The following is a 24146-nucleotide window of genomic DNA, read 5'->3' on the forward strand; positions in this document are numbered from 1 at the left end:
TTATTTTGGGAAAAATCTTCATTTCATGAGAATACAGCTTATAGTATTTTCACCAAATATATTTTGTCCATCTGATTTTCTTGACTATGCAATATTACTTGCGGGGCAAGTTTGGGTGGGTGACAGTGTGCTAGTATTTCATATATTTTATACATATTTTCCCTAATATAATGACTTGATTGCCAAAATTGTAAACCCCTTTAAAAAAAAATTGAAATCGAATAATATTTTACTCGAATGTAGATTTACATCCCAAGATCAGAAGTGTGTACTCCGATGGGTGTATCAGATTTCAGTAACAAACCTTACATTCTAATCCATGTTTTGTTCTGTGTTGCTCCCTATAAAAGGAAGGCCTCTTAAACAGAAATAGATGAGGCAGAAAAAGGAAAAAAAAAACTGGTTCCACGTACTTATGCAGGGGGCAATGGGCGAGCGGCTCTGCTGGAAGCCTTTAGAGCAGCGGTTGCACGTGATACCGGTCACGCCGTCTTTACAGGGACATTGTCCTGTGGTTTGGTTACAGGTTTTGCCGGCGGCACCCACAGGATGGCAATCGCATGCTGTGAGGAACACAGAAAGAAAAGTAGAGCTATGGTGAGTAGTCACACACACAAGCACACATGTGGGAGATCACATAATAAGAAAGTGAACTTGGGTGATGCCAGTGTGGAAAGAGAGAGCGACAGGTGGAGGTGTGCTCACAGCAGAAAGATGCACTCAATTAATGCAAAATAAAACTACATTCACTTTCCCAAATTTATGGAAAAAATGGTTGAGAACGTTTTTTTTAATCCATAGCTATGGCAGAAACCTTATGTACATCAGATAGCTTCACAATTGTAAGAGATAATGATATCATGAGTCTTCATCAATTAATGTGTTGATTGGAAGAAAGATTATTTTTAAAAATGTAGTGGATACATATCTTTATTTTGTAGGACAATCAGCAACAATCACACTCCCTCACTTTTTTTCACAAGGGCTTGTTTCCTGTGATTAAGCTCCTGTTTCCGATCTTATCACAACCCCCATGTGGCTACTTGCGCTGTTCACGCCTCTTATCAACTTCTAAGGTTTTCTCGGTACCTATTAGCAGTTTTATCAGACTAATCTGTCACTATTATCATTGCTTAGTTGTGTCTATCTCAGAGAGATTAGGGAGAAACGCACATACATCGTCTCGCTAGTAGCGCATAGACCGGAAGATCATAATGTACCTTCAGGGATGTACATCCAGATAAATGTCTGTGGAATAGGAGGCACCGCTCGGGCAAGTGGATTCCCCTTGGGAGTTTATGTTTCGTTTTATTTCTAGGCTAGAGCACCTTGCCTCGGTTGAGGCCAAGGTCCATTTCCCTTGATGGATGAGCTGTGTGGTTGCATGACAAATTGAATGACTCCCTGGCAGGCCTTTTGGACAAACGAGCGACATACTTCGCGTTGAGCGAGCCTTTCTGCTTTAAGTGCGTGTCCACTTAGTGCTAAGTGGCTGTGTGCTCTGCTTCATGGCCACTCTAGATGGATTAGACAGATATGAGGCCAAGACGGTGGCCTGTCTTGATCGCCTACAAGAGATAAAGTAATCAAACTTGAACAAAGTTGAGAGAATGCTCTGAAAAGCATTCTGGATTTGGAAGTCCTTTAAATTTCTCTCCATTCTCATGCAATGTTGATTTGTTCTCCGTTTTAGCCATTGAATATGTAGACATCCATACTAAAGAGGAATGGGTGATGACCCCATAAGTTTCTAAATGAGCAAACCTTTCATTTGCTGTTTAACAGATTGTTTGCGGTCACATTTTACTTACTGTTGTACCAGCCATAGTCCACTGCAGTGACTTCATTAAAACCCATAAAATCCTTTGGACTGTTCCTAGCTCCCATTTTATGTTTGTCAGTGTGTGTGCAATCGACACACTACTGTACATCTATGATTTATGAGGTGATGTTTGATTTGGCCACTAACGCTTCCAATTAATTGTCATCTTAGGTTGATTAGCACCCAGCCACCTATTTAGCCAGCATTGATGTAATTGAATATGTCAGTACAAAGTGGAAAATGTTAGTATGTAACTATGCATGGCCGCACAGATGGGTGGTCCGAGATCAGGGATCACTAGGTTATTTCACACATATTGAAGAAAATGAATAAAAATGTTATAATACTAAAAATAATAATCAACGTTATCATCTTTTAGATGATATCTGAAGGTCTAAAATTTTCGAACAACAAAATAGTCAAAAACATCCATATAATTTTAATTTTATTTAGTGCTTAGGCAAAATGTAACTGATTCACTTTAATGTATACATAATCTCGTAATAAATCGATCAATTGATTGGGGGAGACTTCGGAAGATCTGCAAATATCATGTGATTGTCCAAATAACCGATATTCTACTGTATCAGCATATCAATTTAAGCTATCTATCTGCCCAGCTAATTTAACAGATTGTTTTTGTTCAATTCTGTGAAAAATAACTTAATTACATCCATCAAATGATTTAAATCATTTTTATATCCAGAGGAAAAAAATGCGGGAGAAATAAATAATTTTTTCCTTGCTTCAGAGGGAAAATGAAGCAAACAAATGATTCTTTCCAAATGATTACTTTGTTTTACAATTTATATCCACTCATAATTTCTATTGACAGATTAAGGGATGTTGTGCGTGACCAACAAAGACTGTTTTGACACTCCCTTGACAACTGACTCATTCATGCATTAGTCATGTGCTTATACGTGAGCAGTCACGGCTCTGGACATGGTTAAGATGCTTTATAGTGAAGATAAACGTTTGTGTTTGTTTTTATTTTTGTTTTAGTTTTAACAGCATCTGATAGGTAACCATAATAAACAAACAATGTTTCTTCTTTGCTGATTCAAATGGGGTCGCTTCCAAGCTCTTTAAAATTTAAGCAGCGCACTTGCTTAGGAACTGAGTTGTGGTACAATAAAGAAAAGAAAATGCCATATTGTTATAGGTGCTGGAAGGAATATTTGCTGTCAGCCAAAATAAGATCTCCAACATAAATTTATGATATGAACATAATGACCAACACATGTTTGTTTCACTTTTTTTCAATTCTTTATGAGCAGTATACTCATAACGTGAGTCGAGGCTCATTAAAAGCTGACATTAAAGCAAGTGCACATAATAATTTCCCTATAAATTTACAGCGCAACATTTTTTTGGGGGAACGAGCTATAGTCTTGCTCATATTTTGTTGTGGTAATCCGCTCAATTTGGAGTGCAGTCCTTTTCCACAAACTTAAATGATTGGTCCATGTCAAGATATAACATGTGACTTTGTTAGTGCACATTTGTTTAAAAGTATGTTTTTGGACTTGGCATCAATGACTTCTTAGTCTTTTTTTTTAATTAACTCATGCATGTTTATTGTGAAAGATCATGCAATATAACAGCATTTTGATTGTTGTTATCTTTCATTTTTTGAGCCAAACTGGCTCCAAAGGGTTGGCAACCCATAAAAAAAACAGTGTTGATCAATGAGTGGCTGGCTTTAAATCAGATTTTGAAGGGGGAAAAACACAAAGGACCTTGATTTTCGAAATCCTCTCTGTCTTTTGAGCAAAAACAACCATAAACTGTTGGGGTGCAGCTGCTATTTTCCACGCGGGCTTGTTTTTTGGACACTTTTTGACCTTTATTAGCTCGACTGAGGGGTTGTAGTGAGCGCACCTGTGCAAAGGCGTTTTTGCACCATCTCTCCCGCCCTCCATTCCTTCCCATATGTCACCCTTTCGATTGGCCTCCCACTTGCTGCGCCGATCACTTCGCACCTCACCTCTGTTTGCTTTGGTTGTCCTGTCATCCCCCTCACCTCCTCTCAAATTATGTCAAATAACTCAGTGTCAAAAGAGGGAACACCCACTCCACCGCCGTCCCTACAGACCTCCAACTCATCTCCGCTCACAGGGCGAGACAAGGCTCAGGAATGTTGAGACACCACGCTTCCTCCCCCATTTCCTGCCATTAATCTAAAATTCTAGAGTTGCAGTGCCCAAATATCAGCCCATAGCCCATAGAAAAACTGAAAGAAAAAAAAAACTGGTATATAGTATACATCATCATTATCTTTAAGAAATGTCCATTATTCAATCAGGCACAGCTCAACTCTTTAAGTGTGAATTTGTAATCAACAAACATAATGTACCCAAAGGGACAGCATTTAAATGTTATGGTCTCCAAATTCAAATATCTACGTTTGGTATCACTATTTGAAGATATTTTTTTATAGTCTGCTACAATGCTGTTTCTGTCTGATTTAAACGACAGATGGCACCTTAATCATGTGCATCCACAGTGGAAAGAATTGTGTTTAATCAATTACCAAAACACAGAATTACATTTTTCCTAAAATCTTATTGGGGAGAAACATATCCAGTATTTCCTGGATTATTACAATCAATGTAAATATTACATTTTAAATAAAGTTGACTCTCTTGGTGCAGTCAGAGATTTTGTCAACCCTGGTACTATATCAGTCAATCAAATAGGACTAGTAGAGCTGCATACCTTTGCAGGCCTTCCTGTGTGAGATGGGTTTGGATAGATCTCGGTAATAGCCCTCCTTGCAGTAGTGGCAATGGCGTCCTGCCGTGTTGTGGCGGCAGTTGAGGCACACTCCTCCACTCTTCCTTCCGGAAAGCTTGTACAGTTCCATGTTGAAGCGGCAGCGGCGAGCGTGGAGGTTGCAGTTACAAGCTGCAGGCATGAAAAGGCATTTTGTTACTGTCATTCCCAGACATCTACTGTAATGTCCTGATAGCAAGTGGCTTAAATGTGCAGACAGCATTGAACATAAATGACCTTCATGTGAAAGATATTCGCTTAAAGTACTTAAGTGTTCAACTGGAGAATTTCTTAGGTCCTATAATAATGGGGACAAATATTGAAACGCAAAATAATTACCCTGCTTTCGAGCAATGCCGTTCTGTGACATCATTTATACCCTTAAACATACACAAGAATAAGCTTGAGTAATGGTCTGTGTGATCATGAGCATTAGTGATGTCCTGAAGAAGGGAGAGCAATCAAGCCACTTCCTGGGAATATTGTCATTTGTTTACATTTTTTCCTCTACTATATGTTATAAAGGGGTTACTTACACATAGGTGTTGTCTTTTGTTCACATTTTCCCCTACTTACAAAGGGTTGCACAAAGGTGTTGTCTCTAACACCTCGATTTGTTTTAAAGTCAGTACAATATAACAAAACACAACACAATTGAATTGAAAATTCAAAGTCAACAAAACTGAAAATAAACACATTACACTAAATGCAATCAAGGTAAATCTTACATTTGAAATAAACAAATTTCTGTGTTGAGTTGTAAAATATTTACAGCGAATGTGAAGGACCCTTGCTATTCAAGTATTGACTCTTAACGCAAAGCAATGCCAAACACCTAAGTCAATTGTTCACAGTTTGTCCCCTTCAGACAAATGTTTGTTAAAGGAAGATTTGCGGCTCTATGAAGACGACACAATCGTTTGTATTGTAGCAGGGAACCACAAAAGCCACACTCAGTCACATTTTGGACTTGAACAAGACAGCTTTAAGCCGCTCGGGCCCAAAGACAACACAGCGTTAATGTTTGGACATATTTGAGATCATCTGTGACACGGTGTTGAAAAGAATTGAAAATCCAAGACGTCCTGTTCCCCCATAAGACTCAGCTGGCGAAAACCACCACTGAACCTGTGTAAAAAATCAGACTTGAACCCACAGACATGTCTTTGTTGCAACATTGTTTCACACTAACACATTCTCAGTGGGGAAAACATGCAAGGCTTGGGAGACATGTTGCTACTTGGTGAGAAGAACCACGTATCGGCTTGTGGAAGTTCATGCATTCATTTTCGACTATTCTGTTCAAGCTGAATTGGTCATTTTCTATTGACCAATAGAAACAATGCTGCAAACTAAAGCGATTAGTACTCCAAAGAGACCATAATAGAGTTTCTGTTGAGACTATCCTGACTTTTGTGTCAAGGTGTTTTGTATAAACACTGAAATAGTTGACTAAGGAAAAGCACTAGAACTGAACTAAACAATTGGTGGAAATAAGGTGTAAATCCATGGAAATACGTGAGACTGGTTGTGTTCACTGAGATCTTGTTATTTTTGGCTTGCATAGAAGGGGTATTAAGTGTTCAAACCACTCAAGACATTACGTCAACAAGTCATATTAAGTATACATCCCATTAAGTCTTCAGTGTTAAGACTGCAGATCCACTTATTTAGTTCCCCGCAGTGTAATTATGCAATTAATTCAGTATCCAACAATATGGTATACATTCATCCTGATTCAATGTTTATCACTTAACACATACAAATTGTACGATTTTGCATCAAAAAAAGAGCTTTGCTTGTGAGAAATCTATTAAACTTAATGGTAACAAGCGATGTAAGATAATATTGCTGGTCTGACAAATAGTAGCAATGTCGCGGTGTTATCACCTTTTGAACCGGTGATCTGTGAACACAAATGATGGAACAACACGTATAATAATAATATATTTGTTTGTGCTGTTTTTCCAATCATTAAAACGCAGCCAGCTCTGATTCCTTTTGCACGCTAATTGAATTATCTTAAGGAGGGTTTTCAGCAGCTTCTTCAACATGCCCTGAAACTAATTGTAAAGACAAACAAAACAAAAACCCTGACCAATTTTCACCGCCAAGTGGTGAATTTTACGGGAAACTGATATGTTTATCGGTAAATTTGCCTCTGGTCCCCACGGAGCCTTTTTTTGCCGGGGAAAAGATGGCTAATGAGTGTCTTTCCCAGCCTCTGCGGAGTGACCTCAGCCTCCGAGCAGCTTTTCAAATCTGGTCATTAGAGGCGCACACAAGCCGCAGAGCCAAAAGTTGAGGTTAAGTCATCACCCCCGTGATAACACCGTTAATTTATAGATGTTGGTTGTAGCCACAAACAGTTGTAAAGGCCCAATCTCACTATTTTACTGTGCAGACCTTGTTGGTTGTAACATGTCAACTAACAACACATTTATTGTCTTTTGGATGATAAAAAAGACATTTTAAAGGAACTGCAGGTGGTAAGGAAAGAAGTTATAGTACTACCATAATACTGGATGGCGAGAGTGTTTGATCTCAGATCTTCTTATCCCCTTGGTTGTATTTTTTTCACAAACCTGTGTTTGTTTATTTATTAACATAGTATATTGACTTCCACTCGAATATCCTCACCTGGATTTTTCAATGAAGGCTACTTTTTATTTACCAGTAAATTCCAAAAAAGGGCCACAGAATATTAATGTAAATGGTACTGGTACCAAATAGTCTTTACAGAGGTGCACATATGTTTCTTTAGTTCTCTCATTTCTTTTTTTTTTATTTCCTAATTAAATATCTAGTGTTAGAGTGTAACGAAAATCCCCATTGTGCAATTTTTCTGTCAGTGGGAGATAAAAATGCAGTCTAATGATGAGGGGTGATTGACAGGAGTGTTTTTTTAAGAATGGCGATAACAATTTTACACATCTTATTCTTATATGCCATCATTACAACACTAAAATGTGGTTCATTGTGTTTAATTAATGCAGAAATAAATGATGAGAGCATCATCTTTTACATATTTCTTCACAATCAGCACACAGACACTGTGTCATTTCAGCTGATAATAATATTATCTCTAATGGAAATACTCGAGTTGCTTTTCCTGAACAACTATATTTCTACAAATTTTGATTTACTCACCACCGTTGCTTGATTTGGTTCTATTTATATCTTGAGTTAATTAGATGCACACCCCATTCGATGATTGTTTCCTAAAATGACACACTTTCATAACCGCACCGCAATTGTAATGTCTCTAAATACACAAACTCATCAACATGATTTTTTAAAACGCCACTTCCCATTTGACTTCCTATTATTCTAGTTGGAGCTGCAAACTCATTTTAATTACAAGGCTATATAAACTGAATTAACTCCTCTCTTAACACTGGACACATTAATTAGATGCCCTCTCCACAATATGTTAGGACCGTGCTCACCATGCATTAAATGGTCCGTATATTCCCCCGCTGTCTCCATGTGGGGTGCTAATCAGGTCTTCTCTCCATCTTAAGCCACACAGAGGCACCACAACAAAGGAGGGCCTAATGGCCTCCAATTTCCCGCATTAGTGCCCATTTAATGGCTGACCTGCCCTCTCGTTAGACGGCGCAGCATGGGAGCGTGCACACCCACATGCACACACACCCACACACACACACACACACACTCACACACTCACACAAACATACAAAGCCTCAGGCCCCTTTCCACCCCACTCTGAGTCGAATAATAGTCCGGCCTGTGATCAGCGGTGCAACCACTTGCTGAGTAATCATGGCTCCTTTGTGTACAATAGCGTCAAGGTGTGACAAGTTAAAGCAGGGTGAAAGTCTTGACTTTGCCCATCTGCTTTTTATTCTATTTATTCTCATTATTTATTTGATAGTTACCAAAATGATCATAATTACAGTACTGGGGTAATGTATTTTCTGGACTATAAGTAGCACTTTTTTCATAGTATACTCAGGTACAACATTTTTTCCCCCTCTCTGACTACTGACCACCCCTGATGTTATTTTTTTTAGGCTATAGTTATCTGAAAATCAGTTATGTTGACAAATGGCTATTTAGCTATTTTTTCTCCCTTTGGTATTATTACATTATTGAGTGTTTGCTCTTATTTTTGTTAAAATAAAAAATGCTCTCCCAAAAACAGACAACAATTAAATAAATAACAGCCAATACATTTTTATTCGAGAATCAATTGTGTCAAAAGGTGGGTGGGACACCAGAAGAATGGCAATTTTGGGGGTACTCCATTTATTTGGGATTTCAAAAATATTTTCAAACATTATTTACTTTGATTTATTTTAGATTTGTTCAGAGAACAGCAGAATTTACAAAGAGATAATATTCTGGATGTGGATAATTTTAGATTTGTTGGTAAGGACGTAGTTGAGCAGCATTTCTATCTAAGGTGTTCTCTTATACCACATTGGATTTCCAAACTAAAATACGCACTCTGAAACATTCAACCTACAAGACAAAGTGTGTAAAAGGGCAACGCGGCAATTGACCTGGAAGGCGTCGCGCGTATGTCGGCAATGCCATAAAAATGCCATGCCTTGAGGATGACGTTGGCAGCTCCCATTCAGAACGGTGGCCCCCATTGAGGCTGAATAAAGATTCCTTCGGGCCCGTCGGGTCCGCTTGTGAACAATGGCCCGCCAAGTGCAGCTGTCTTAATAGTGTGAGGACTGGCAGTTTTGACAGCATCCGAAGCGAGGGACAACGCTCCGCTGTGTGATAACATAATACAAGCTAATTGTCTCGGACAGCCGGCAAGAGTGCCGTGTACGTTTCCGCGTAAGGCTGAGCCTGCGAGTGGTTTGGCAGACGCCGTGACACCTTGGTGCTCAAGAACCTGATGTGAGAAAACGGATGTCGCGGCATCACCGAGGATGCTTCCTAAGCGGATTTACAGTTCCCGTGGCAGGAAAGAGCAATAGCTACGGCTTCTTTAAGGGACATCGCTTGGCTGTTTATTGAGTGCCTGATCACAGTGAGAATTACTGGAGGCTTCCTCCTTGTGGACTGGTGTAATCACTTCTGCCACTTCCTCCATTCTTTTTGTTTGACATCCAGCCATTCGCTAACCTTGTCACCTCTGTGCTCCATCTCCACAAAACACAGGAGCAAACAGACAAGCAAGACATCGATCCAAATCTCTAAATCACCTCCAGTTTGTTTACGCTTTGGGTTTGGTTTCTACGAGACAAGCGGATCCAATAGTGTTGTGGGTTCAAATATCTCCTGGCAGGTCGTCTAATACGTCTCTTTGCCTCGAGGGGTTGACAGGGATGGGCTGATGCTGTCAGTGGTGACATGTCCTCATTCACACACTTCTTTAACTGGGATTCAAATTAATCCTACAGCCTCCACAATTAAATCAGACACCACTCCTGGAATGCTGACAAAGGATTTTAGGCTGTCTTCACACTTGACAGCTTCAAGTGGATGCCGGTGTTATTGCTTGCAAACCCTCGTGCACAAGAAACAATGGGACCAAGTGTGTTCACTCTTGTTGGTGGATATTCTGGTTATAACGCACATGCTTAGTCCTACTTGCTTAGCGTTCATGCACATTTTTCCTTCCATAAGTAAACCTTTCCTCCATTACAGTTAACGTGAGGTGTGTCTTATAGAACTTTTGTTTTTTCCCCCCTCCTTGTTCTGCGAATTATAAGTGAACCGTACTAGATACCATTAGTAGAGATCCAGTGGCAAGTGTGATGAGTCGCTTCTTAAATCTTTGTGAAGAGGTGCAGAGGAAGACAAAACGGAAAGAAAAATAAACGTATTCAACTGACTAATGGTCCAATGATTTGAAGTTCTACTGCCGAGCTTGTGTGCGACCTGTTGCTCTCATTACTCCAGATAACGGTTCTGCTTGGAATCAGATGCGATAGAAGCTTTGCCATTAGCCAGAAAGCCAAAACAAATCAGTCTTTGAGACGAGACACATCTTACAAGTAGGAGCTAAGCTAAGGGAGTGTTTGGGCTGTACATTGTTGAATGTTTGCCTTTAAGTCAAGCGTGTATATAGACGAGTAGGAGTGAGCAGGAAGCTGTAAAGCAGCCACAAATCTCAGCCCTCATAGTACACTTTAGTTTCTGACACATTAATCGCACTTAGATTTTCTCCTCCGTATTATTCTCCGATCTGACTCACTCCCCCTATAATTCCTCAACACCATCTCTTCCATGGTTCTAACCATGGTTTTACTTCATGTTGCTTTACTTTAATCCAGATTGTCTCTGACACTGTTGAAGAGGCAATATTTTACCTCTGCAATCGTATTCACGACATACCTGTACCACCAATTTGACATTTTCAAGTAAAAATTAAGTCAACCACACCTGAATGTGGGCGCAGTAGCCCTTGTAATATAGCCAATTGTAGTATATACATCTTCCGTCTTCTTCTGGAAGTGATTTAAATAATGCTTGCTGGTAGCACGGTGAGTAAAATGTCTCCTTCCTCCCTAACTTTACCACACTTTCACTCTTCTACTGCGCCTGTCACTCCGCCACCCCTACAGTGAAGCTTAATCAGCTGTAGCCGGCAATTACTCATCTTATCTTATACTTAAGTTGCTCTCTGTTGGACACTGAGCCTAAATAATTGCCTCTTTTGTCCCCAGAGAGAGTGGGGCTCGAGAGAGAGTGGGAGGGGGAACAGAAAAAATGAGTGTGCCAAGACAGAATGGTTTTCTCCTACTCCCGAGAGCATCTTTCACACCAAGATTCCACATACAAAGTACATGTCACATTCAAGTCTACAAATTTCTTCTCTATTGTGCTGTTCATTCAGGTTTGTGCGCCGTTTTAAAAGATAACTGGCTTAGTACTCTATGAACTGCAGAACTCGCCGAGATCGTAACTGTCCTCGAGATCAAGGCGCTCGCAGTGCCGGTTCTCATGGAGTTTCGGCAGCAGGTGGGGATCATGTGTGTCACATTATGTATGCTCCAAATTTTCCAAATCAGCACTCCACAACCAGGTCGAGTCATTCCCTCCTGAGTCGAGTCGTACCTCAAGGCTCCCAACCAAGGCAATTCAACTCCGAATCTGCCGTGTAGTTCTTCAAGTTAGAGGACACTAACCCGAACCCTCAATTTTGAGAAATTAGTGTGAATCCACATGACTCTAGTCCAATTATCTGGGGAGCCCGTCTGCCTCAGAGCTCTGAAATTTGGGGATTCAATATTGCCTACTGTTGGAGTTTACCTTGAATTAAAGATTCTATATTAGTTTTTGATTGGGAATGAATGTCTGTCTTACTATTCTTCTAAGGTTTCCTGATGACTGGGAAAGGGTGTGAGCCTGTTTTGTGCGCATCTCTGCATTGTGACTTCATTACTGAGCAAGGCGAGTAAAAAAAAAATAGAACACAGAGGGACAAAGATGGATGGAATAGAGAGTGGAAGGGGGCTACAAACACTGAGGACCTCCCGCCCGTTCAACAACCATGTGTTATCTGTGCAAGCTAATGAGTGATGGATTAACCTTGGATCACCTCTAGCAAATTGAGATGACCTTGCAAACTTTCGCCTCCAATCTAAACAAAAATAATCGTGCATTCCACTTCAACTAAACACTTGCAACAAGTCCCAATTTAACCCAATTGAAACAAAAATATTCCCTTCATCTATTTGTGCCATAGTCGATAAGTGCAACACAGGCCGGCATCCAGTGCTGACCTCTGCTGACTGAGATCTCTTTGTGCAACTGTAAAATGAAACACAATGAAAAGCAAACACACAACACAAAGCATACTTCTAGGATGACACACAAACACTAGCAGGACTGGAAGGCATCCATGACGACTAGGTGTTAAATAGCCCTCATGACCTGATGGCACACACACACTCACCCAACTGTGAGGCGTGACTTATATGGCAAAGACAAAGCAATTGGTAATAAATTAGCCTAAGCACCATCTGACACTGGGAATTCCAATGACACTGTTTTTTTTTCGAGGTCCACTTGTTTGACACGAAATGAAAGTTTGATGCATTGCAGGTGCAGTGGCTTTATGTGCTGTTTGAGTGTGTGTTCTTGTCTGTCCATGACTGAGAGGAAAATATTTCATACAAAGACAGCGTGTGTTATTTTTGTGATGTTTGCAGATAGGAGTTATGAGATGCCTTATTTTGAAATGCAGATATATGACTACTGTCTAATTTCCTTGTAAATAGGGCATAATTGAATGAGTAACGGAAAAAAAATGGATTAGTGTGCGATTGAATCTAAATGTTAAAGTGTTAGAAATTACAAGTTGTACAAGAGCGATTAAAAAAAAATGTATATATTTATGCGCACACACTATACTGTACATACTTCAGTCCCAGAAGTACCAGAAAACATAGTCCATCCAAAATTAAACTTTATAGACCGTGTATATTGCATTTTATTTGAAATGACAGGAAGATGTTTAAACCAAAGCAACATAGGGGCGTCACTCAGATTCCGCCACTGCTGCCTGGAACTCCATCCTGCCATTAATCATGTGTAGCTGCATGGAACAGCAGCCCTGCAAAGCTGATGGTCTTTCACTCGCGCATGGTGGTCTCGTAGGCGACTTGTGCAACTATTGCGTGGCAGATGTTCGCCTGCGGTTCTGACCTGCCATTAAATCACTTTATTTCAATTTGAAATGTCATTGGTGCTGAAGCTTTGAAGGCCCAAAATCATAGCGAGAAGGAATATTCTTAAAAAAATAAATGAAGGCATATGATGTGTAATTTTTGAACAAGCTAAAAGCCAGAACGAATTTTTGGCCCTATATGTATGGGCATTTGATAGGCGGAGCATGGTGGTTCCTGTGAGTGCATAGATTTGTATTTCAACCTACTGTTGATGCTCATGCTCATGGTATTCTGTTTGACAGTTTCTCCCATCAAAAAATCTTCTGGAAGTAACTAGCTAATGTGGCTCTCCTTTTTTCTTGACACTAGTGCACTGAAGTGTACTTTGATTGCAAACCGAACTCTTGTTCTCAGAACTATGCCCAGATATGCTGACCACTTCCCCATTGATTTGTCAAAGATTTTTTAATGTCACTGTACATTTAAAAAAAAATGGTGACTTGACCTTACGTAGTTTGACAAATTTGTGACTCTGCTTCCTCGACACAACATTGTGATTCGTCTTGGGATATGCTTCTGTGAATCATTGCCACACCGTGAACAGAGCAAATTATTCAAAGATTGCTTGCAAAGTAAAATTGTAACTCGATGTGACTCAGCTTGACCTGACTCGAAGAACATTAGACTTGACTCAACAAACAATAGACTTGACCTTACTCTCTGCTTAACATACTTTTGACTGGGCTTTACTCAACTTAAACTTGTGACTCGACATGGCTTGCCCACATCAAGCAATACTTTGGACTTGCTTGAGACTCAGTCCAAATAACAACTCCCTTGTGACTCAGATCAGAGGTACTCATGCAATTGTCTGATAAATGCAGTGGTACAATGCTTAAAAAATGTTCAGAACACCACCACAAACATCTACATATTCGTGTCAGCGACTAATACTGATTTTCTGACATAATGCTGTCTCTATCAACTTCAGTTAGCTGTTGACATGTTAACAATTACCAGTCCTTATGATACAAACATCATTTCAGTATCACATTAATATATTGCTTCAAGATGTAGCGATTTAGTGGTTCTAACCACCTCAAAGTCTGAATCCCAATGATGATGTCAGTATATTGACACACTTATTATTTGACCGATGTTTCCATGTTTAAAGCAACACTTTCTAAACTTTTGGTAAAAATATATGTAAAAAGTATGTTAATTATCTTGTCTCACAAGTGGTTTCTTTAGAATTCATCACATTTGCTCTGAACTCAGGGAAAACAGTTGTTCCTTATTTTACCTTTAAAGGAGGTTTGTTCATTCATGTCAACTAGACTCCCTCAGAGAGATAATGAGTGAAAGTTACTTAAGTGTGACCACATTTACTTGTTTTCTGGCGCTGAGTATTGGTTCCACACAAATTCTTGGCGTTACCTCTCTCACGCATGTACATTTGATGCACATCCCTAGCCAAACCTCCTTGTTAGCCCAATTAGTTCATTCCACATTCTAACGATGTAATGTCAAAAGATCAGTGTGTTTGCTTCATGTCCATGAAACACTTAACTTTATAGCTTGCAAAATTAAGGCAGATTTGATCCCCCTCTGCAGTTTGTTGTTGAGTTGCTGTTTCCTGGTGGTTATTGAATCTTCGAGATGGTTTGCGGATGACTTCTTAGGCATTGGGTTAATGGTTTGCCAATTTTACGCAGGCTGTGATGGTGGCTTGTTCTAGTGATAGGTGGAAAATGTCATTGAAGACTGGTTCTAGTTCGCTAGGACATGCTTTGAGTACTTTCTCTGGTGTTCCATCCGGTCCTGTGGCCTTACTGGTGTTGACAGCAGGGAGCAAGGGTCTCAGATCCACTACCTGCATGGTGAGCGTGGTGATTTCAGAGATTGGTGTAGGATATATTGGGGGTTGAGGTTGTGTGACTGAGTGCTGGGCTTCGGACTCAAAGCGGGGAAAAAGTTCTTTAGCTCTTCTGCCAGTGCCGCACCTGAGTACGCAGAGGTCGCAGCACAACCCTTGTAGTTGATTAGGTACTGTATGTTCTGCCACATCGATCGGAGCTTGTCGAGTTGCCCCTTCTAACTTCCCCTTGTAGTCTGCTGTGGCAGTCTTGATGCCTCTTCTCAGGTTGGCAAGAGCTGCGCTGTACTAATATGTTTTGGAATTTTAACTACACTACAATATTCAGTAAAAAGTATGATCAAACAAATCTAGACACCCATTCAATTTTAACTCGGAGCACTGGCAGTGACTAAACCAAACCACATTAGACCAAAGTCAGCTCAATTAATGTTAACAAATTCACATTGAAACATGAACTCATCATGCACAAATGGGTATAACTGTTTTTTAAGAACAATACGCTGGAGTGCTTTCTTAAAAAATATATGACAGGTGGGAGTATTAAAAGGCAAAACATGGTTTCCCATTGATACTTTTGGTTTTAAGTTGGGAGTGTAAATGCAACTTTTATTTTTAGGCCACACTGTAAATGCCAATTGCATATGGATTTTTTTTATGAAGCGCATTTAGTTGACTCCAGCATAGTATAATAGCTAGCATGAAAATGACCAGAGAGATTTGCCAACAAACTGTTTCCAATTCCCTCTCCATCATGTTTCCAATAATGCAGGTAATTATAGTTCACTTTAGTGTGACTTTTCTGTCTTTACACTCAAGTGGCGTTGATTATAAATGATGCAGTGCAGTTCCACAGGTGTATAGTACTTTTTGTTAGACATTACTGACATTGTCGATCAAATGTGAGCGTTAATATTTTTATAAAAGCAAAATTCCCAACTGTCACTTCAGGTTTCTTTAAAAAAAAAAAAAAGAAGCAGAGTGAAGCAATGATCTTCTTGGGGCCAATTATCATGCGGTTCTACCAGGGTAAAATGACCACATTGTAAAAACTGTGTCTTTACAATAACAACTTTGGTTAGAACATTGGTCTGGCCTTTGTAAGAGTAGAGTTCAAGTACCAATGAAAAGAGACAAGTGGAAGGGGGAACACGCCAAGATCCAACACGTAACATGCTTCCTTCAGTGGCAGCATGGCGCCGTACCAAACAGTTTCTGAAAAAAACAAGGGCCAATTGCTGGACGTAAAACAAACGTACACATAATAGACTCATTCTATGCGCTCTCCCTGCATTATATTGTAACCTAAACACTAAACCTAGACTTTTTAATTGAAAATATTAACTTTTTAAAATGTAGTGTCCATTTAAAAATAAACCAAGTGGATCCTATAATATCTATGAGCCATTCTTAAGTTTCGTCTTACTCTTACAAGCATTTTAAATTAGCTTAGGTTGAATTGTGCTCTACAAATACTAAATTTAGCCACCTGATGGTGTAAGGGTTCACTCGCCTGACTTCGGTAGGCAAGAGTGGGATTGATTCTCGCTTGGTGGTGGTATGATTGTGCTTACACAGGGTCAGGTTGCCTGTCTCTGTATGTTCCCTATGGCTAACTGGCCACCAGTCTAGGGTGTGGGATTGGCTCTAGAAACACCCCCCTCCCAACCCATGCGAGGACACGTGGTATGGAAGAAGAATGAATGAATGAAGTACTAAATTTGCTTTGCCTTGACTTACAGAAAGTGAGGCTAATTTACATAATCACACAGACAACAGTGAATTGAAGAAGTATGGTGTGTGTGGTATATTTTTTTTCCTCTTTGGACTGATAACATTTTTCAGCAGCAATTTGACTTTTTAAACTGTAATATACTGTATATACTATATGTAAAAATGAGATATTGACTCTGTCCTCCTCCTCAAAGCCCTGTTCGTCCTGATTGTCATTGCAAAACTCTTGTTATTTAATCAAAACCCAATTGCTTCTGGAACTAGCCCCCTGACAAGCAAAGAGCAGCTCCAAAATTCCTGCTTGTGAGAAAGCGCTTGCCAAAACTCTGACATTAATTGCTTCAAGATCCTCCAGATATCCACACATGGCACAAAAGCAACTCTTTGTAACAAGCATCGCTTATAACTCCTGCTAAATGATTTTGATCATACATCAGAGTCTTAAAAGTCACCATTGTCAATCAACAAATAACTTTTGTTTAATAACTCTTTCTGCCAAATGCTGAAATAGTTAGTTTGCTTTTACAGGAAACATTGATGTAAAGTACTAACACAACACCAAGATAAATACAAACTTATTTGGGACGCTGGTCAGTTCCAGATTTGATTTGATCTCACAGAATTTTAAAGAAGAAATTGAATTATTATGAAGACAGCATCTTTGATGGAAAATTTTGATAACCCATTAAGGGCTTTACATTGTTGACCCGGCCTAGATATATATAGCTAAATACACTGTGCAGAAATGCTGGGACTTTTACCAAACATGAGCAAGTGAGCCATTTAAAAGGGGGCGGTTTGCACTGTTGGCGTCATCACAGTCGACTCCATTGACCGCCAATCAAAGCAGCGCTTCTTATTTTCATTAAATAGGGTGCATTTACATCGCAATGAGACATCTTAGATTTAACAGTGATATGTTCATGGCTGAAACATTGTCACTGTGGTTGGTTGGTGTGGCAAAAAAAGACAAAAACAAATCTAAGCAAGCTTCATAATTGAATTAGCTGGTGATGGGAAAATATGCAATCCCTTTAAATGTATTTTCGGCCATGATGTTTGGGTAAAGAAAAGAGTTGATTAGAATTAAAACTGTTCTGTACTTTGCACTTAATTTCTACTACATTAAAAAGCATCATCCAACCCTAAAAGTAGAATTGTCCGATTTTGTGCGACAAAACAATGTTTTTTTACTCATTCACGTATTTTCACTTGTGAATGTAATCTTGAGAGGAGTAGTTGAGAGAATTTATCTGGAATAAAAGCTCAACTCATAGCCACTGTAGCTCTCTATAAGGGAAAAAATAATTCCATTCTCTTTCCACTCTTATCAGTGTTTACGGCTTCTTTTTATAAACCGTTGTCCGACGTGCAGACGGTCGGCTGGGCTTTCACGCATCTGTTTTATCTCCTGTGCAGCTGACGGAAAAATGAGCCGTAAGCCAGCATACTTCTGTAAGCATCAGTGATGACGCGCTTCGTATCATGTACAGTGGAAGCAAAAAGAAAAAAAGAACAAGCAGACAATAATGAAGATGAAACACAGAACATTAGTAGTACTTAGAAGGCTGTTTGTGAGATTCTTGTTGCCATGGAACATCAATATACTGCCTAGGAATGTATCTGATCACGTGATCGGAAATCGGGCCCGTTCACGTCATTTTCAGAGGGTAGGAATGGCTGAAAAAGATCTGGGTTTTAAATTGTATTTATTAATTTTTTAGGCAACAAACCAACATAAATAAGCAAGATGTACAAACATACAGGTAAAAGAAACAATAATGTAGGCGTTTTACTGTCTTTGTATTTGCACTACTGAAACAAACTTTGCAGTTGTCCAGCGAGAACAAAAAAGCCAAGAAAATCACAGCCAAAATAACTATCTATTACTTTGATATACCAACTATATTTTTTCCCGATATTTGATTTCATATAAAACAGAATATATATATGTGTAATTTGGTTTCAAAGTTTTTGTGCTGTGATCAGTGATCTTAGACTCAAAAATCCTGATGTGACTGATCCAATCTGAGATAAATTTTAGATTCTACACCTCAAACTGGGTAGCAAACAGCAAATTAACAAAAACATAACCATTGTGTTTCCCTGTGCAATCAGTTAAGATAAGAGTGTTTTCAGCCACAAGTGTGTCCATGGAAACAACAAATCCCAAGACATCACTACTGGTTTTAACAAGATTGAATCTCGGTAGTTTGAAAAACCAAAAATATTCTTGCCATTTCTCTATTTAGATATCCACCTACTTGCATTTTTTTTTTAATACAAACTGTTGGCATCGCTATGCAGGGCCAATCAGAAACCTTTCCTGCATTGTGTGGATTCAATAACCAAAATGGATTTATGAAAACTAAAAAATATATGTAAAAAAGGGAAAGGCAACGAGGTGGGGGGTTAGTGCACGAGGGTCTTTCTATTGTTATGGACTGTATTGAGTAAAGTGCACTTGAATATAGAAGTGCTGTTTTTTTTCTTGTGGATTTGGAAGGTATATTTTAAAAATATGGATATTATTTATAAAACATTTCTGCTTTAAAGTTAATGCTAAGGTTGCTTACGTCCTTGCTACTTGAGTCTGCCCTGCTTGGGTTTTCACTGGGTACTGCTTTAATTTCATATTAAATAAGTTCACAGATTTATACTGAAATGAAGATTCTTATCTGTGAGTGAATGGTTGTGTTTGACGATGTTTGTGCCCAGGCTTTTGAAGACAAAAGGAGTACTCTACCTCTCCACCAAAATCGGATGGGGTAAGCCACCTTCTATTGCCCTAATTACTTTGCTGCATAGTAATCAGATGTTTTTTGTTCAGCAAAGAAAAAAACGTTACAGCACCTTTTGCATCATTTTCTCTCAATCAGAAAATGACAATCCTCTAGTATGGAATTCAATTTAATTTGTCCTTATTTTAAACCCACAAGCAGCGTGTATTCCATATTATACCATTGTAAACATATCATCAGTATTTAAAAACACATTATGACTTGCAACGTCAAACCTAGTCTACATTGACATAAACTACCCTACAGTGGGAGTAGCATGTTCAACGTGGGTATCTGTGAGCTTTGTAAAACACAACAAACAGAAAGCTTTTAAACACCTGCCATGTGGCAAAGAGGCCAGCATGCTTGCTAACTGTCAAACAATATTTCATCAGTTCACATTTTGGCTGCAGAGTGCAAGAAAAAATCCATAAAATACGCCCCCAAAAATATACAGCTGATTGAAAATAATCATTGTAGTAAGCTTGCGTTTTTTCCCCCCTGATTATCATGCAGAGTTTCACCTATGAAAGAACAGCCCATACTATGTAATGTTTTGTCTTAAATGCATTGTGAATATTGATTAGTCAAACATTGTTATAAAGTTATTGATAATATATTTTAATCTTTCCTCACTCCCTATAACTTCTTAAACATAATGCAGTTTCCAATGATTATTATGATTTTTATGTTTAGGTGAATGGTTATTTCAAATTGGACTCTTAGCTTCAGGCTTCAAAAGACTGCCTCTTTAAACAATATTACATTTATAGAATTTAAGAACAATGTTAATACTATATATTTGTTCCAAGGTACATGATATTCATGTGAACGACAGACGTACAACGGCGTGTTTTTATGAAATGAATTATTGCATAAGTCTGGACTAACATATTACTATATTATGACAACAAGATAGTAGCCTTAAAGTAATACATTCTACTCTTGGCAGTAGCATGTTATGACTAACTGATCTAAACTAACTGTGTGATCTAAACTAATAAAACGATACTATCATGTACATATTATATTATTATTATTATATATCCTATTTGTGCACTTCCCTACTTATTTGTTTTTGAGTACTTATTACATTGAGTATGTATTTATTTAATAAGTAATTGTTATTATTCATCGATTTTATTTGTTTGCCTTTGTTATTGTGCACTTTGTAGTGAGCCTTTAAATCTCATTATACTAGTATAATGACACAAAAAATTAATGATTAAATCTAACCACATGAATAATTGTAAATTAATGTTAAATGTACCGGATTTATAATGAGGGATTTATTTTTATGTCATGCCAAAATAATTGAGGGAAAATACACTGTACAACTTGTTAATGTAATACAGCGACTATTCTACTTTTACTTTTCAAGATGATCGTGGATATATTTCCTTTTGTATTCCAAATATCGATCTCGTCAAGAAATGAACGAACGAAATGGGAGGAATGTTGGGAGAAACTCACCCACACACTCGTTGGCCTCCCGGGCTGTGGCTCTCTGCCACGGCCGGTCGTAGTGGAAGGGCTTGCACCTGTCGCACTCCGGGCCGGCCGCGTTGTGCTTGCACTCGCACACCAGCTCCCCGTCGCGGTCCTTGACGCATCGGGATGCGTGGCCGTTGCACTTGCAGCGGCCGCCCACCTGCAGGTCTGACACGGCGTAGAAGTACGAGTCCCGGGCCAGCTCCGAGTCGTCCTCGTTCTCGTCCCCGAACGTGTGCAGGCGGCTGAAGGTCACCCGGATGTCGGTGGCCGTCACCCAGTCCTGCAGCACGGGGGAGTTGTCGAAGTCGTGCGCCGAGGGGCGGCCGTCCAGCGTGCTGAAGGCGATCAGACCCCCACTCAGGGGGTACATGTCCGTGTGCGAGTCCGTGCAGATGGCCTCCTGCTCGTTCTGCTTGGTGATGGCGGCCCGGTTTGGCTTGTTGTACGTTTTTCGGCACTGGCTGGAGTAGAACTGGAAGGGTACCCACGTCTTGCCGTAGTCCATGGACTTGTAGATGACCATGGACTCGGGTCTCGGTGAGCAAAACTGGAGGCTGACGTAGGTCACCTCGAACTTCTTGCCCAGGGAGAGTGTCAGCGTCACGTTCTGTGGGTACTGGATGAAGTTGTCCGATTGCCAGCAGGTCAGATTGTGCGGGTTGTTCAAGTCGGTGAGGTACGCCGGTGGCCGGTTCCGCTTGGGGTCAGACGCGTCGCAGGTGTGACAGTTGCGGGTCCTCTCGTCGCTTTTGTCCGCCGAGCTCAGCACGCAGTAGCGAGCCGCTGTCCGGCCGCAGGTGCTGGAAACCTTCACTTCCTTGCCGAACGCCGAGTTGACAAAGTCCGGGATGCAGCGGCGTGGGGTGCCGTGCTCGTCGTAGCAAGGGTCCGGTGGGGAGCTCTGAGCCGAGAAAACAGCCGCACCGACGCCAGCCGTGCCGCCGCCCCGGGGGCACCGCAGAAAGACGGCCAGCAGCACGGCGAGCGCGGCGTGCGCAGCGTCCGCAGCCCGGAACATGTTCGGTGCGAGTCGGGTCCGAAAGTGTCAGTGGTGCTGCTTCTGATGCTGAAGGAAGACAGAAAGAGAGAAAGTGGGGGAGGGATGGGAGAGAGAGAGGAGGGATGGAGAGAGGGAGGGAGGAAGAAAGTTTTATTTGGAGAATCCCGAATTACCCAAAAACTATTCAGTGTTTAAGGATGAGCGATGCTTTTCACAGAGAAAAGCTTTCTTGTGATCATTTTATCGTTTTGTGTTTGAATCATTCTTTTAACTAATGTTAAGATGTGACCTATATTTCGTTTTATTGTATTAGTTCTAAATGGACTATAGTCTTGTGATTACCCAACTTTATACAACCAATTATTTTGTTGCCCCCTTTTCTTTAAAACATTATGTATATGTATTAAATTCATTTATTTTTGTTTAAGCAAATGGTTAGTTATACGAACAATTTGCTCAAACAATGCTGCCAGGAAAGCGTTGTGAGTGACTGTTGCCATAGGAAAATTAAGAGCGACATCTAGTGGTCACCTGAGCGATCAACATCTTCATATCTTGCTTGTAGAAAGAAGATAGTACTAATACCATTTTAAGGCAGGGGTCATCAACTCCAGTTCTCGAGGGAACCTATCCAGTCAGTTTGCCATGTTTACCTCCTCAAATTCATCTGAATCTAATGATAAACTGCTCGCCAATTACTCCAGAAGCATGATAACAATCCCAATTATTTAACTTGTGTGTCCTGAAGGCAGATATGGAAAACAGACTAGATTGGTGCCCTTAAGTACTAGGGTTGGTGACCCCTGGTTCATGGAATCCAAACCTTCGACCAATAATGTACACAATGCAAGCATAGAAACTGCATTTTTACAGTAAACATGCAATTGTGTGAGTTCAAAAAGTCCAACGTGAATGTAAACTTGTGGTCATCAACTCCTGTATTTGTGATTTGTCTGTAAAAGCACATCTCTGCAAATCCTCTTTCGACTACTGTAAACTGTGAACAAAGCTCAACAATGAGTTTTGTGTGAATAGCGTGAAAACAAACAAGCTAAACAGATGACTTCCTGTCAAAGGCCGACATCCCTTCTAAAACCTCATGCAACCCTCGCGCCCGTGGAACACATAAACACACACCCTTAGAGCCGCAAATACAGTGCACCCTTCCTCATTGTGTTCACATGCACCTCGCTCATATTCTTCCTGTTTGTGAGCCACGTCGGCTGAGAGAAGCAACACCCATTTATGTGTGCGTTCATCTGTCACTCAGGCTTGCGTGACAGTGCCACTGGATGGCACTGAGCAGGAGAATCTTCTCGACTTGGAGGCTTTGGGACTTTTCTTTCATCCTTGCACGGAATGGACGCTGGACTCTGAATTGGCAGGTAAGATACAGCAACAAAGTTTTTTTTCTTTGGAATGGAATCAGGGTGTGCACAATGTCTTAGGAGAAATTAGTCGTGAGATAATGTTTTTGAGACTTATGTTGTAAGTGTGTTTGCTTTAAGTGGGGAAATCCACTCTGTACAGCAGTTGTCCAATGCTCCCATTGGTTATAAATTTAATGACTTACAGAGCAAGAGCAAGTGACTATTTTTGGTGATTCAAATTTCATATTTTTTGTCCTATAGGCCACAATATTAACATTTGCTACAGAGATGTGACCTAAATGACCAGGTGTTCTCCACACACTGTATGTGAACGCCAGGTCTTGATATGAATAATGTATTTATTATTACTGTTAATCATATTTTTTAGGAATAAATCAATTGCAAATGAATAACCCTGACATATTTAGTTAATCTCACAGTATTGTCCAATTCATTTAGACTGGGAGGAACGGCTGGTGAATGTTAATCTTTTGACGCCGCTTGATAGGTGCTGCTAACCCTCAATATAAAAATGCATTGGACATCTTAGCGTCCTGATTGTTAGTTAATGAGTTATCCTACCCTCAATTATTTGATTAAGAAATAACTGATTGGAAGTTCAGGTTTTGAATCGCTCGCTATGAATAATTTAAAGTCACCGAGTACTCCGTCTTCCACATTGCAAATCA

At 39.9% G+C, this 24146-nt stretch overlaps 1 protein-coding gene and 1 long non-coding RNA gene across 3 annotated transcripts in view; one reads left to right on the forward strand and one right to left on the reverse strand.

Moving 5' to 3' along the window:
- Positions 1–22125, reverse strand: part of ntn1a (netrin 1a) — a 34373-nt gene extending 12248 nt beyond the window's left edge. The window contains exons 1-3 of one of the 2 annotated variants that reach the window (XM_077718437.1): positions 21067–22125; positions 4544–4732; positions 414–563 (exon numbers count right to left, since the gene is read on the reverse strand). In XM_077718437.1, the coding sequence (XP_077574563.1) occupies positions 414–563; positions 4544–4732; positions 21067–22105 (1378 nt within the window). In that variant the 5' untranslated portion in view covers positions 22106–22125. The remainder of the gene's footprint in view (positions 1–413; positions 564–4543; positions 4733–21066) is intronic. The other variant, XM_077718438.1, reaches the window with a different exon arrangement.
- LOC144197798 (uncharacterized) lies at positions 525–23423 on the forward strand. The gene is made up of 3 exons (XR_013326600.1): positions 525–597; positions 19532–19581; positions 23358–23423. It is a non-coding gene; the product is annotated as an uncharacterized LOC144197798 (long non-coding RNA).
- The last annotated feature ends 723 nt before the right edge of the window (positions 23424–24146 follow it).

The sequence above is a fragment of the Stigmatopora nigra genome, chromosome 6, assembly GCF_051989575.1.
Source record: "Stigmatopora nigra isolate UIUO_SnigA chromosome 6, RoL_Snig_1.1, whole genome shotgun sequence".
NCBI lineage: Eukaryota > Metazoa > Chordata > Actinopteri > Syngnathiformes > Syngnathidae > Stigmatopora > Stigmatopora nigra.